This window comes from Scyliorhinus canicula, chromosome 12 (assembly GCF_902713615.1).
Source record: "Scyliorhinus canicula chromosome 12, sScyCan1.1, whole genome shotgun sequence".
NCBI lineage: Eukaryota > Metazoa > Chordata > Chondrichthyes > Carcharhiniformes > Scyliorhinidae > Scyliorhinus > Scyliorhinus canicula.
Window position 1 is genome coordinate 72,864,856 of NC_052157.1, and position 14,338 is coordinate 72,879,193.

The following is a 14,338-nucleotide window of genomic DNA, read 5'->3' on the forward strand; positions in this document are numbered from 1 at the left end:
CCCAGCTCTCTCACCCCAGCTCTCTCACCCCAGCTCTCTCACCCCAGCTCTCTCACCCCAGCTCTCTCACCCCAGCTCTCTCACCCCAGCTCTCACTCCCCCCCCAGCTCTCCTCTCCCCAGCTCTCTCTCCCCAAGCTCTCTCTCCCCAGCTCTCTCTCCCCAGCTCTCTCTCCCCAGCTCTCTCTCCCCAGCTCTCTCTCCCCAGCTCTCTCTCCCCAGCTCTCTCTCCCCAGCTCTCTCTCCCCAGCTCTCTCTCCCCAGCTCTCTCTCCCCAGCTCTCTCACCCCAGCTCTCTCACCCCAGCTCTCTCTCCCCAGCTCTCTTTCCCCAGCTCTCTCTCCCCAGCTCTCTCTCTCTCCCCAGCTCTCTCACCCCAGCTCTCTCTCTCTCCCCAGCTCTCTCTCTCTCCCCAGCTCTCTCTCTCTCCCCAGCTCTCTCTCTCTCCCCAGCTCTCTCTCTCTCCCCAGCTCTCTCTCCCCAGCTCTCTCTCTCCCCAGCTCTCTCTCTCTCCCCAGCTCTCTCTCTCTCCCCAGCTCTCTCTCTCTCCCCAGCTCTCTCTCTCTCCCCAGCTCTCTCTCTCTCCCCAGCTCTCTCTCTCTCCCCAGCTCTCTCTCCCCAGCTCTCTCTCTCTCCCCAGCTCTCTCTCTCTCCCCAGCTCTCTCTCTCACCCCAGCTCTCTCTCCCCAGCTCTCTCACCCCAGCTCTCTCTCTCCCCAGCTCTCTCTCTCCAGCTCTCTCACACAACTCCCCTTGATGCTTGTCTGTGTGTGTCTCTCTCACTCATTCTTTTGTTGCACCCAATGGTTGATGCTCTTGTGTCATTGTGTTTCAGTGTTGGGTCTGGCCATGATGAGGGGTGCCTTTAATCTTCCTTTCTGCTCCGACAGAGCCTGTGCAGTCAGCACTGGGGCTGCGCAGTCCTGTGGAAATGCCCCAGGATGCCGAGACACAGGAGCCGGACAGCCCCCCGCAAATGACCAGCGAGGCAGCCAAACCTGCTCACCCTGACGATGAAATGCAGGGCCTGCCAGACCAGAGGCTGGACAGCGAGACTGAGAGTGACCCTGATGAGGCGTGAGTATATCCAGGCCCTATTCCAGCACTGTACGTCTCTACCACATGTCAGAACAGAGATGGAGAGGCAGACAGGCTTTGGAGTGAGATAGGTACTGCCTGAACACTCTCCTCACACTGAACCCTCTTAGACCTCTTTCTACTCCTTTAAGACACTTCTTAAAAGCGACCTCTGTAAGGCAGCTTTTGGCCACCCTGCTGTGACATCTCCTGGGGTTTGGTGTCTGACTGCAGCCCACAGAGAGCCTTGTGTTGCTTCACTGTTTAAGGTTCTGCATAAATGTACCTTGTTATTGATGTTGTTGAAGGCGTTTAACTGTGCTCCCCCCTCAGTCGACTCGCCGCATTCTCTTGCGGGCTGTGCTCCCAAACGCAGTGTTTTTAACTGGACTCTCCTGCCCACACAGCTTTCTGCCCAGCACGGGAGTGGACGCCGTCTGCCTTGCGACCGAGAAACGCAGGACCAAATCGCTCAGTGCTCTGCCGAAGGAACGAGACTCCTCTTCTGAAAAAGATGGCCGGAGCCCGCACAAGGTAAGTGGACCGGTGGGATGGGGTGCGTTGTTTGCTAGTGCAGGTGAGAGGAAGCACCCTCCCAGAAGGAGGGTGACCCTGGCACGTTCTCCATCCGGAATGATGCCCACCTGCCGCACGCTGGTGTTTATGCCGTACGCCATCCTCGCACACACCCCTCCCCACCCCCGTCATCTTGTTCCCTGTCACCATGTCCGTCTGTCCCTTTCTCCCACGTGTCCTTAACCAACACCCTGCCCCCGCCACCTGCACCGTTCACCTCAGCCACTTCTTGTAGGAGCGAGTTCCATATTCTCACCTCTCACCCTCGGTAAAAACCCATTCTGCTCGATTCCTGATTGGATTTATTGCTGACTGCCATATTTCTTTTAATATATTTTTATTCCGGATATTTTCTATTTTATAAATAAACCACAACACTCATTAAACATTGTGCAATTCTCATTATAAACAACCACCTACCATACCGCCCTATATGCAGGACAGCACAGTGGTTGGTACTACTGTCTCATAGTTCCAAGGACCCTGGTTCAATTCTGACCTCAGGTGACCGCCTGTGTGGAGTTTGCACATTCTTCCCATGTTTGCGTGCGTTTCCTCCGGGTGCTCCGGTTTCCTCCCATGTCCAAAGATGTGCAGGTTAGGTGAATTGGCCATGATAAATTTCCCATTTGTGCCTAAGGACCTAGGTAAGGTGCTCTATCGGAGCAGTGGCCGGTGCTAACTCGATGGGCTGAATGGCCTCCTGCACTGTAGGGATTCTATGACTGTATCATGCGCCATTTTATATCCACAATGCAAACCGCCTCCCGGTTATCAACTCTTGAAGGAGATGAACAGCCTCCACCTTGGGTAAAACCCCTCCTCTGACCCCCCCCGATGACATTTATTTTCTCCAAATGCAGAAACTCCTACAGCTTACTCACCCACATCGTTGCCCTAGGCGGCTCCCTAGCAAAATCCTCCTCTGGGCTATCAGGGAGGCAAAGGTCAACACATCAGCCTCTCTCCTCTCCTGCACTCCCGGGTCATCCAATCTTGGTGTCCACCTCAACATTCCCTCCAGCTTAAAATGTTGCCAAAGCTGGTTCCAAACTCTTAACAAGAGGCTACAGCTACCAGACACGTAGAATATTTGACCGGCGAGAACAGAAGCAGAGCTATCACCAGTACCCTCAGACTCAACCCCACACATGAAGCTTTCGCCATCTGCCCCCAAATTGACACTCCCTCTACGGCCCATTTCCAAACTTTCTCAACATTTGCCGCCCAATAATAGGTCATCAAAGTTGGCAAACCCACACCCCCCCGACCGCCCGTCCTCTGCAAAAAGGCTCTCTGGGTCCGAGGCACCTTGCCTGCTCGCACAAAGGCTGAAATCATCCTATTAAACATCCAAAAAAAGATTTAGGTAGGGAAATCATGAAATTCTGGTAAATAAATAAATAACTTGGGAAGGGTCGCCATTTTCATGGTTTCAACCCACCCTGCAGGCGAAAACGGGTGAACATCCCATCTCTTTGAATCATCCTTTCACCCCTTCTACCAGGTTGGTCACATTCAGCTTGTGCAATAGAGCCCAGCTATGTGCCACCCATATTCCCAGATACCGAAAACTCGACCTGGCCAGCCAAAGCGGCTGCTTCTCCAGGCCCCTTCCTTATCCCTAGGAGCTCACCCGGGACACTTCACTCCTCCCTAAAAACGAGCCAAACTTTCTCAGCATCTCCATAATCCTACTTGTATGGGAGACTGGGTCCTTCACATACAACAAGTCGTCAACATATAGGGACACTCGGTGCTCCATACCGCCCCTTCACTCTTCCCCTCCACTCCGTCGATGACCTTAGCGTGATCACCAGCGGCTCAGTTGCCAACACAAAATGTAATGGGGAAAGTGGACATTCCTGCCTTGTACCCCTGAGCAAATGGAAATACCCCAAACTTATTGTGTTAGTGCGAACACTAACCGTGGGGGCCTAATGCAACAACCTAATCGAGGCAATGAACCGTGGTCCGAACCTAAACCGCTCCAATACCTCAAAAGGATACTCCCATTCAACCCTATCGAACACTTTCTCTGCGTCCATGGAAATTATTATCTCTGGTTCCAGTCCAGTCGGGGGTATCTTCACTGCTTTCAGTAACTTCCTTATATTGGTCGACAATTGTTGACACTTCACAAACCCTGTCTGATCCTCTGCTATTACCTACGACAAACAATCTTCCGAGCGTGTTGCCAGCAACCTTAGCTAGCAACTTTGCATCGGCATTTAATAGGCCGATAAGACCCACGTTCCTCGGCATTCTTGTCCTTATTCAAAATTAGCAAAATCGAAGCTTGTGCCAATGTGGGTGGAAGCTCCCCTTGGGCTAACCAGTTATTAAAGATTTTGATTAAATGAGGCCCAGCTCTGTAACAAATGATTTACAAAATTCCATTAGGAATTTGTCTGGGACCAGAGCCTGACTAGACTGCATTGAACCGATGCACCTCATCACTTCATCCAACCCAAGTGGGCCTTCAACACCTGCACGTTCCACTGCTCCACTACCAGGAAATCCAAGCCATCGGGGGCTCCGACTTGTACAGTCCCCCGGTAAAAGGCCTCAAAAATCCCACTTAACTTACCTGGGTCAGAGACCTACCCAATGCAATTAACTAACAGCTTTCCCCATTCAAATTCCATCTGGAGCTTCTTCCTGTCCGTCAACAACTCCTCCTCTGGGGTGGCCGAATGCTGCCGATCCACTACCAGAATGACCTCCACCAACCTATGTGCCCTTATCAAAATTAGATCCCCCGATTACCACCTTTAACGCCTCCCAGGCCTATAGCCGCTCCAACCCTTTCACATGCCCTCTTATCCGCCAACAGTTTAACATCTAACCTCTATGGTGGTCGCTGGGTGCCCCCCTTCTCCACAAAGTGCGCCGCATTGTCCGACATGACAATCGTCAAGTATCCCAAACCTACAACCCCTGGAAGCAGTGCCTTACCTATAATAAAAATGTCAATACAGGAGTATATTCAGTGTAAATGCAAGAAAAAAGAAAACCTCCACAGATCCACAAACCCCCCCCCCCCTCATCCGCTCCATGTACACAAGCAACTCTCCCCCCCCAGATGCTTCCTGCTGCAAGGTATGTCTCTGTATATCAGTAGATAGGATACTCTGCACTGTTGTTTAGTCTGCCTACACTCGGTATCAGTTCCCACTTAGCGACTGATGGATGTTGTGCGAAACAGTGAGTGTGGGTGAGTCAGCACCTTGGAGAGTGACGGCGAGGAAATGTGGGAGGAGAGGGGGAGGTGGGGTGTTATTTTGAAAATTGCTCTCTCCTATTGTGCTGTCAGCCTTTCCTTGGGCTCAGTAAGAGAGAGCGTGATGAGATGATTGCCAGTGTGTTTTGTGTGTGTGTGTCAGTGTCAAGGTGCTGACAACGTGTAGGAGCACGAGAGAGCATTGGTGACGGGCTGCTGACTGTGAGCTTCCTGAACGTTGTGAGAGCTGAAACTCATACCGATCTCAACATTACTCACCATCCAAAATAGCCACCAGAAGCTGCAACGAAAGATACCGCAGTCAATTGTGGCATTGTGCCTTGCGCTGAATTCACCTTCTATTCACCCCTTTCCAACCTGTTGCACAAGGGGAGGCCATTCAGCCCCTCCTCAGCGTGTTACATTGGAACACGAGGAGGCCGTTCAGCCCCTTGACAGCGTGTAACACAGAATTAGGAGGAGGCCATTCAGCCCTCGCCAGCCTGTTGCAGACGAATTGGAGGAACCATTCAGCCCCTCGTCAGCCTGTTACACAGGAACAGGAGGAAGCCATTCAGTCCCTCGCTAGCCTGTTAGACAGGAACAGGAGGAGGCCCATTCAGCCTCTCGCCAGCCTGTTACACAGGAACAGGAGGAAGCCATTCAGTCCCTCGCTAGCCTGTTAGACAGGAACAGGAGGAGGCCCATTCAGCCTCTCGCCAGCCTGTTACACAGGAACAGGAGGAGGCCGTTCATCCCCCCTTCGAGCCTGTTATACAGGAACAGGAGGAGGCCCATCCAGCCCCTCACGAGGAGGCCATTCAGCCCCTTGCTAGCCTGTTAGACAAGAGCATAGGGGTCTTTTCAGCCCTTGGGCCTGTTGTAATGTTACAGTGTTGAGTACATATGGCATTTACTGCCCAGAAACAGATCATTTTGCCCATCTTGTCAATGCTTGCTCTTCTAAAGACCAATTCACATATCACGCCCTCCGCTTACCTCTGCACATTCCTCCCCTTCAGATGCTTAGTAAAACTGTAGAAAATTGTAATTACACAGAATGCCACTCAGCCTGTCATGTTCCGAGCCTGCAGAAAAACTAGCCACCTTGTTCCCGTGCCTGCATAGGTCTCCGGTGCTCTGGTTTCTTCCCACAGTCACACACACACACACACACACACACACACACACACACACACACACACAAAATAAATTTCTCCTGAATTCCCCATTGGATTAATTAGTGACTCTCTCAGACTGATGGCCCTGGCCCTTCCCTAGTTCTGATCTCGCCTGCGAATGGAAACATGTCCTATCTTAAGGACCTCTATCAGGGAGATGGCCGCATAGTGGTAATGTCACTGGACGAGTAATCCAGGCCCCACCCCCGGCTCAGGTTTGAATCCCACAACGGCAACTGGTGTTAAGTTAAATTCAATTAATAATGGATCCTGATTTACGAAGTTGGTCTCACTCATAGTATGCATAACATTAAAAACCTGCATTGCTATTGCTCCCTTTTGGGGAAGGAGATCTTCCGTCCTTGTTCGACCTGGCCTATACGTGACGCACAGCAGTGTGATTGCCTGTTAACTGACCCCTGAAATGTTCAGTGCAAGGGAAATTAAGGATAGGCAATAAATGCTGGCCTTGCCAGCAATGTCCACAAAACCCTCAGCCTTCTCTTTTCTCATAAAAGGCCTGTTCCATCTACTTCTCAGTTCTTGGTATCTTATATTTTATTTTTGTTCACCTTTTCCATGTCTGTATCCTTTTGCTAACATGGAGATCAGAACGGTGCCCAGTCCTCTCCCGGGTGTGGGTCGAACCAAGGCTCGATTTTTTAAAAAAGGTTTCCGATTCTCTCTCTCCACCTCTGCACGAACACGTTCCTATGCTTGGTTGTTTATTTAATGGCCTTAAGAATCTGCGTTTCTGCACTGGGTGAATGAGTTAACTTGGCTCTGATCCTTCCTCCCAGCAGTTTGATTTAGTGCTGGCACTGCCTGGCCCTCCCCCAATGACAAGCGAGGTCCCATGCAGCTGGCACGTGGTAGAACCTGTGAAGGTCACAGCAATGGTCTCCTAACCATAGAGAGACCATTTGGTTTCCTTAAGCGAGCAGCAGTTTATTCTTTCATGGAGATGTGGGCATCACTGGCAGGGCCAGCATTTGTTGTCCAATTGCCCTTGAACTGAGTGGCTGGCGAAGCCATTTCCGCATTGCTGCGATCACTTGTTGGCTAGACCAGGGTTAGGGATGGCAGTGAACCAGGTGGGTCAGATATCATTCACATTTCACCTTCTACCATGCTGAGATTTGAACCTTAAAGACAGTGAGGGGTGAGCATATTGTGGTTGCTTTTCAAATGTGGTATTCTAGTTTAAGGGGGGAGAGTGTTGTGGACAATGGCTCTTTCAGAGGCTCAGAAGTTTTTGGGGGTGGAGACGGTCACACGTAGTACCTTACGGACAGAGACTAAAAGCAGACTGTTTGATTTAGCAAAAACATTGCAGTTAACATTACCTGGCAAAATGCGAAAAGACGAGGTAATTATGGCGGTGGCTAAGCATTTAAAGTTGCCTGAGATACAGTTTGACTCATTGGAAATGGCAAAAATTCAGTTACAAATTAAACAAATGGAACATGAGAAAGAATTAAAGCAGCTTGAATATGAAAGAGAGGAAAAAGAAAGAGAGAGCGGAAAAAGAAAAAGAGAGAGAGAGAGGAAAAAGAAAAGGAGAGAGAAGAAAGGAGAAAAGAAAGAATAGCTCTAGCAGAACAAAAGGAAAAAGAAAGGGAGATACAGATCAGGGAAAAAGATAAAGAGAGAGTTTGAACTTAAGAAAATGGCCATGAAACATGACAGTCAGTTAAAATTGGCAGACGTAAAGGGAAACGTACAGTTGGATGATAGTGATGAGGATAGTGAGAAAGAGCGTCAAAGTTGAAAGCTTGGTGGGGATCTATTTAAATATGTCCAAGCATTGCCAAGGTTTGACGACAAGGAGGTAGAAACCTTTGTCGTTTCATTTGAGAGGGCAGCTAAAGAAATGAAATGGCCACAGGACATGTGGGTGTTACTGATCCAAACAAAGCTGGTAGGTAGGGCTAGTGAAATGTTTGCATCACTACCGGAGGAGGTATCTGGGACGTATGAGGAGGTGAAAAAATCCATCTTAGGTGCATATGAACTGGTGCCTGAAACCTACAGACAAAGGTTTAGAAATTTAAGGAAAGAATTTGGTCAAACATACATGGAGTTTGAAAGGATCAGAGTAATTTTGATAGGTGGATAAGGGCTTTGAAAATAGACCAAATGTATGAAGGTCTCAGAGAAATTATACTTTTGGAGGAGTTTAAAAATTCAATTGCTGATGTAGTGAGAACTCATGTGGAAGAACAGAGGGTTAAAACTGCGAGTTTAGCAGCAGAAATGGCAGATGATATTAATTAGTTCACAAATCAAAGCTTGGTTTCCGACATCAGTTTCAGCCTGTGAGGGATAGAAACTGGGGGCATGAGAAATACTCAACTGGTAAAGGTAAAGGTGATCTGATGGGAGACAATAAGGTGAGTGTACCTCAGATTGAAAAAGAAATCCAGGAGGGTGGAAAAGAAAATGAAAAGATTCAAATGTTTTCACTGTAATAAACTAGGCCATGTCAAGTCACAGTGTTGGTGGTTGAAGAAAAGCATTGGGAAGGCTGATGTGGTAAAACAGGATAAGACAGTGGGGTTTGTTAAAGTGACAAAGGAAAGGATTTGTTAAAGTGAAGCAAAGGAGGGGCAAAAGATTGTACAGCCTGATCAAGAGGTGATTGATAAGAAGGTGCCAGATTTATTTAAAGAATTTACTTGCGTGGGTAAAGTTTACTCATGTGTATCAGGAGGAGCAGGTAAAGAAATCACAATTTTTAGAGAAACAGGAGCTAGTCAATCTTTAATGGTAAGAGATGAGGAGTTATGTAGTTTGGGAAGAATGCTGCCAGAAAAGGTGGTAATATGTGGAATTCAGGGTGAGAGGAGTAGCGTTCCATTATATAAGGTAAGGTTGGAAAGTCCAGTGAAGAGTGGTAAAGTGTTAGTAGGAGTAATAGAGAAACGATCTTGTCCAGGAATACAGTTTATCTTGGGTAATGATATAGCTGGATCGCAAGTGGGAGTGATGCCTACTGTGGTTGATAAGCCACTGGAAAAATCAGACAACTGAAGTGTTGAATGACGAATATACTGGGATTTTACCGGATTGTGTAGTAACAAGGTCGCAAAGTCACAGGTTAAGACAAGAGGAGAAATCAGAGTGAAGATGAAGTTGAAGTGCAATTATCAGAAACAAGTTTTGATCAGATGGTTGAAAAAGAACAAGAACAGGTAGAGAATGAGGTAGATATTTTTAGTTCAGGAAAATTGGAGGAGTTACAACAGAAAGATGTAGAAATAAAACGGATCTATCAGAAAGCATATACAGAAGAGGAATCTGAGTGTATACCAGAGTGTTATTACCGTAAAAGTAATGTCTTGATGAGAAAATGGAGACCTGTACATATGCAGGTGGATGAAAAGTGGGCAGAAGTTCATCAAGTGGTTATTGCCGGTAGGGTATAGAAAGGAAGTGTTGCGAGTTGCACATGAGGTACCAGTGGGAGGTCATTTGGGGAAAAGGAAAACTCAAGCTAAAATCCAGAAACATTTTCATTGGCCTGCATTACATAAAGATGTAGTTAAATTTTGTCAATCATGTCACACATGTCAAGTGATAGGGAAACCTCAAGTAGTGATTTAACCAGCACCCTTAATACCCATTCCAGCATTTGAGGAACCTTTTTGCAAGGGTCCTAATTGATTGCGTAGGAACGCTTCCTAAAACAAAAAGTGGGAAGCAATATCTTTTGACTATAATGGGTGTGTCTACTAGGTTTCCAGAGGCCATTCCAGTACGTAATATTACAGCTAAAAAGATTGTGGAGGAGTTACTTAAATTCTTTACTCGATATGGACTACCCACAGACATACAATCGGATCAAGGATCAAATTTTACCTCAAGGTTATTCAAAGAAGTTATGGATAGCTTAGGAATAAAACTATTTAAATCAACTGCGAACCATCCAGAATCGCAGAGAGCGTTAGAAAGGTGGCATCTGACATTAAAGACAATGTTGAGGGCTTATTGTGAAGACTATCCAGAGGATTGGGATAAAGGAATTCCATTCGTACTGTTTGCAATTAGGGATGCACCTAATGAGTCAACCAAATTCAGTCCTTTTTAACTAATTTTTGGTCATGAGGTAAGAGGACCACATAAATTGATTAAGGAAAATTTGGTGAGTGAGAAATCAGAACTTACATTATTGGATTACGTGTCAAATTTTAGGGAGTGATTAAATAGAGCAGGTGAATTGGCTCGACAACATTTAAAAGTTTCACAAAATGTGATGAAACGAGTAGTGGACAAGAAATCCAAAGTTCGTAGTTTTGCCAATGGAGATAAAGTTTTAGTGTTTTTACCAGTGGTAACAATAACCTTTAAAAGCTAGGTTTTGTGGACCGTATCAGATTGAAAGGAAATTAAGTGAGGTGAATTATGTGGTTAAAAACACCAGATAGAAGGAAGACTCACCGAGTGTGTCATGTAAATATGCTTAAAAGGTACTTTGAAAGGGAAGGAGAGAAAAAGGGGGAGGTTTTAATGATTCTAACTCAAAGTGACGAACCAAATCCAGATGACTGTGAATTTGACATGCCTCAAATTAAATTGGAAAACGAGGATGTTCTTAAAAATTGGGATGAATTGTTGAGTTACCTTCCCAGGAAAAACAGACTGACCTGAAAGAGTTATTGATATCACATGGGCCAGTTTGGGGAGATAAATTGGGAAGTACTAAAATGGCTATACATGATGTAGCTGTGGGAAATGCTGTTCCAATCAAACAACATCAATATAAACTTAACCCTTTAAAATTGGCACAGGTTAACAAAGAGATTGAGAGTATGCTTAAAAATGGTATAATTGAAGTGGGTTGCAGCCAATGGAGCTTACCCATAGCGATGGTACCTAAACCAGACGGCACCCAACGGTTGTGTGTGGACTATAGAAAGGTTAATGCAGTTACAAGAACGGACTATTATCCTATGGAGGATTGCATTGAGAAAGTGGGACAATCAGCTTTTATTTCCGAACTGGATTTACTTAAAGGTTACTGGCAGGTACATTTATCCGAAAGGGCGAAGGAGATTTCAGCTTTTGTGACTCCAGATGGTATATACCAAGTCAAAATTATGCCATTTGGCATGAAAACACCCCAGCCACATTTCAATGGTTAATTAACAAAGTTGTTTCAGGATTACCCAATTGTGCGGCATACATCGACAATCTGGTAATTTTTAGCCAGACAAGGAAAGAACATTTAAAACATCTGATGGAGTTATTCGATCGACTTAAGGAGGCGGGTTTGTTGATAAACCTAGCCAAAAGTGTTTTTGGAAAAACCCAAGTTACTTTGCTTAGCCATACAATCGGACAGGGCCAAATGGTCCCACGGGATGTGAAAACAAAAATTATTGAGGAGTTTCCGATGCCCTCAAGACAAAGAGAAATAATGCGATTTCTTGGCATGAGTGGATTTGATCAAACATTTGCGTAAACGTTTTGTAGCGTGATTGCTCCACTGATGGGCATGATGAAGAAACGTCAAAAATTCCAGTGGACAGCGGAGTTTCAACAGGCTTTTGACTACTTGAAAACTGAAAGCCAATGCTCCTGTGTTGGAAAATTACAATGAAAATCGCTTATTGTCACGAGTAGGCTTCAATGAAGTTACTGTGAAAAGCCCCTAGTCGCCACATTGCGACGCCTGTCCGGGGAGGCTGGTACGGGAATCGAACCATGCTGCTGGCCTGCTTGGTCTGCTTTAAAAGCCAGTGATTTAGCCTGGTGAGCTAAACCATCCCAGCTCTGTGGACTCTGTGATCAGATTGAACGAAAGTATCTGACTTTAAAGAGAAATGCCGAGGCGGAGAGAAATGAACGGAAGCAGGTTCAGTTGGAGGGACAAGAACAAAAGTGGACGATACTATTATACCTGTTCGCGTGTTGTGTTTTTTTGAAACGTAAACGTATATCTGCTTGTGCATTTCTTAAAGGATAGTGAAAAGGTGAAAAATGAAACCATCTTGACGCTAATGGTTTATTTTTTTTTCTTGGGGGGAGGTGTCATATGAGAGTACCTTTAAGAAATGGGTGTTTAATAAATGTACCTTTAAGAAATAGGTGTTTATCAGTGATGTCAGAGTGGGTGGAGCTGGGCTGTCTGTCAGCTTTTTACTTTTGTTTTAGGCTGTTTGCTGCAGGGTGTGTTTAAGTTTTGTTTTCAGAGCTGGGTAGCTGCAGTCACAGCCAGAAGGTGTATGAGTCTCTCTGTAATCTAAAAACTAAATTGATCCTTTCCTGATTTAAAACTAATAACTGCTCTCAGTAGTGACTTTAACCTGATGTGCTTCTATTTAAAGGTTTTTTTTCAAGTCTTTTGGCTGTTAAAAGGATAGCTTTAGAATTATTTTGGGGGTTGTATTTGAATTGATGGTTGCTAAGATGTTCACTGTATGTTTTAAAAAGGTTAACTTGAGTTCACAGAATAAACATTGTTTTGCTTTTAAAAATACTTTTCCATTTCTGCTGTACCATACCTGTAGAGTGGGCCGTGTGCCCCCCATACCATAATCTATTAAAAGTTGTGGGTCAGGTGAACTCCATGATACATTTTGGGGTTCTCTAAACCCTGGCCCATTACAAGAAGGAGAAGTGAAGATGTTAAAAGGTCGACCATTTTGGAGTGAGTTGAGGAGAATTTCTCCACTATTTGAGGGCTCTGTGAATCTTTGGAACTCTCTACCCCAGAGAGATGTGGATGTTCAGTCGTCAAATATATTCCACACTGAGAATCAGTAGCTTTCTGGACAATAAGGGAATTGAAGTATGGGTGGGAAAGCAGAGTTGAGGAAGATAGTTACTATTGAATGGCGGTGCAGACTTGAGGGGCCGAATGGCCCCACCCTTCCTATTTCTGTTCTCATTGACCCCAGTCAACTGACGGTCGGTGTTGTAAAGGGAGGAAGAGGGTTTAAGAAGATTTATTGAGGTGCAGGTGGGAAACCCAGAGTTTGCCTTGTGCTAACGCTTTGCCCCTCTCTTGTCTACCTCCCCATTTCTCTTCCCCCCCCACCCAACAGCGTGAGAAGGACCATATCCGGCGACCGATGAATGCCTTCATGATCTTCAGTAAGCGACACCGCGCACTTGTTCACCAGCGCCACCCCAACCAGGACAACCGGACCGTCAGCAAGATCCTGGGCGAGTGGTGGTATGCCCTAGGGCCCAAGGAGAAGCAGAAGTACCACGACCTGGCCTTTCAGGTAGGAGACAATCAAATTCCGAGGGTGGCTCGCACAGGGCTTTTATTCCCTTGAGGGATGACTGAATCAGATAATTAAAGGGTTCGATAGGGTCACGAAAAGTGGTGGGGGCAGGGTGGTTAGGGGGTGATGTCCGGAAGCACTTGCTGACACACGGGAGAGTGCAAATCGGAACTCCTCCCCACTCCCGGCAAAATCTTAGATGGAGGACAGCCAAGATCTCAGTGAATGGTAGAACCGGCTTGAATGGCTGAATGGCTTCCTCCTGGCAGGGCAACCTCTGTCTTTGCATTCGCACCTCCGGTGTGTATGGTGGAAGTGTACCTCTGGTTTCCCCCCACAGTCCAAAGATGTGCAGGTTAGGTGCATTGGCCATGCTAAATTGCCCTTAGTGTCCAAAAAGGATCGGTGGGGTTACGGGGTGGAGGCATGGGCTTATGTCGGTTCTCTTCCGAGAGCCAGTGCAGACTCGATGGGCCGAATGGCCTCCTTCTGTACTGTAAATTCTATGAACATTTAAATCTAAAAGAGATGCCAGAAACACAGCTAGGGTCATGGCAACCATCAGTAGAATTAGTTAAAATCCAGTTACAAATGAAACCATGGGAGATGCAGTAAAAAGAAATGGAGATGGAAATGAGGAAGTTGGAATTACACAGAGAGAAAAAAGCTAGAGAGAGAGAGGAAAAAGCAAAAGAGGGAGAGTTCCAGCATAAGGCACTGGAAATTAGAGGGAAGCTGCCAGGAACTAGAGGGGAGCTTAATCTTAGAATCTGAGAACGGAACCCAGTGGCGATAAGTTACATTTATACAGGCCCTCCCAAAATTCGAAGAGAAGGAGGTAGAAACCTTTTTTGGGGCTGTTGAGAAAATAGAAACCCAAAAAGAAAACTGGACATTACCCATGCAGAGTAAATTGACGGGGCGGGCATAGGGAAGTTTATGCTTCCCTGTCAGAGCGATAATCTAAGAATAATGACGACTTTAAAAAAGCTATTTTGGGTGCATATGAATTGGCTCCCGAAGCATGTAGGCAAAAGTTTTGGAGTC

General features: G+C 46.4%; 1 protein-coding gene across 1 annotated transcript in view; it reads left to right on the forward strand.

Moving 5' to 3' along the window:
- Positions 1-868: 868 nt before the first annotated feature.
- Positions 869-14,338, forward strand: part of LOC119974286 (protein capicua homolog) — a 60,340-nt gene continuing 46,870 nt past the window's right edge. The window contains exons 1-3 of the mRNA XM_038813058.1: positions 869-1,076; positions 1,484-1,610; positions 13,106-13,288. Coding sequence (XP_038668986.1) covers positions 931-1,076; positions 1,484-1,610; positions 13,106-13,288 — 456 coding nt within the window. The 5' untranslated portion in view covers positions 869-930. The remainder of the gene's footprint in view (positions 1,077-1,483; positions 1,611-13,105; positions 13,289-14,338) is intronic.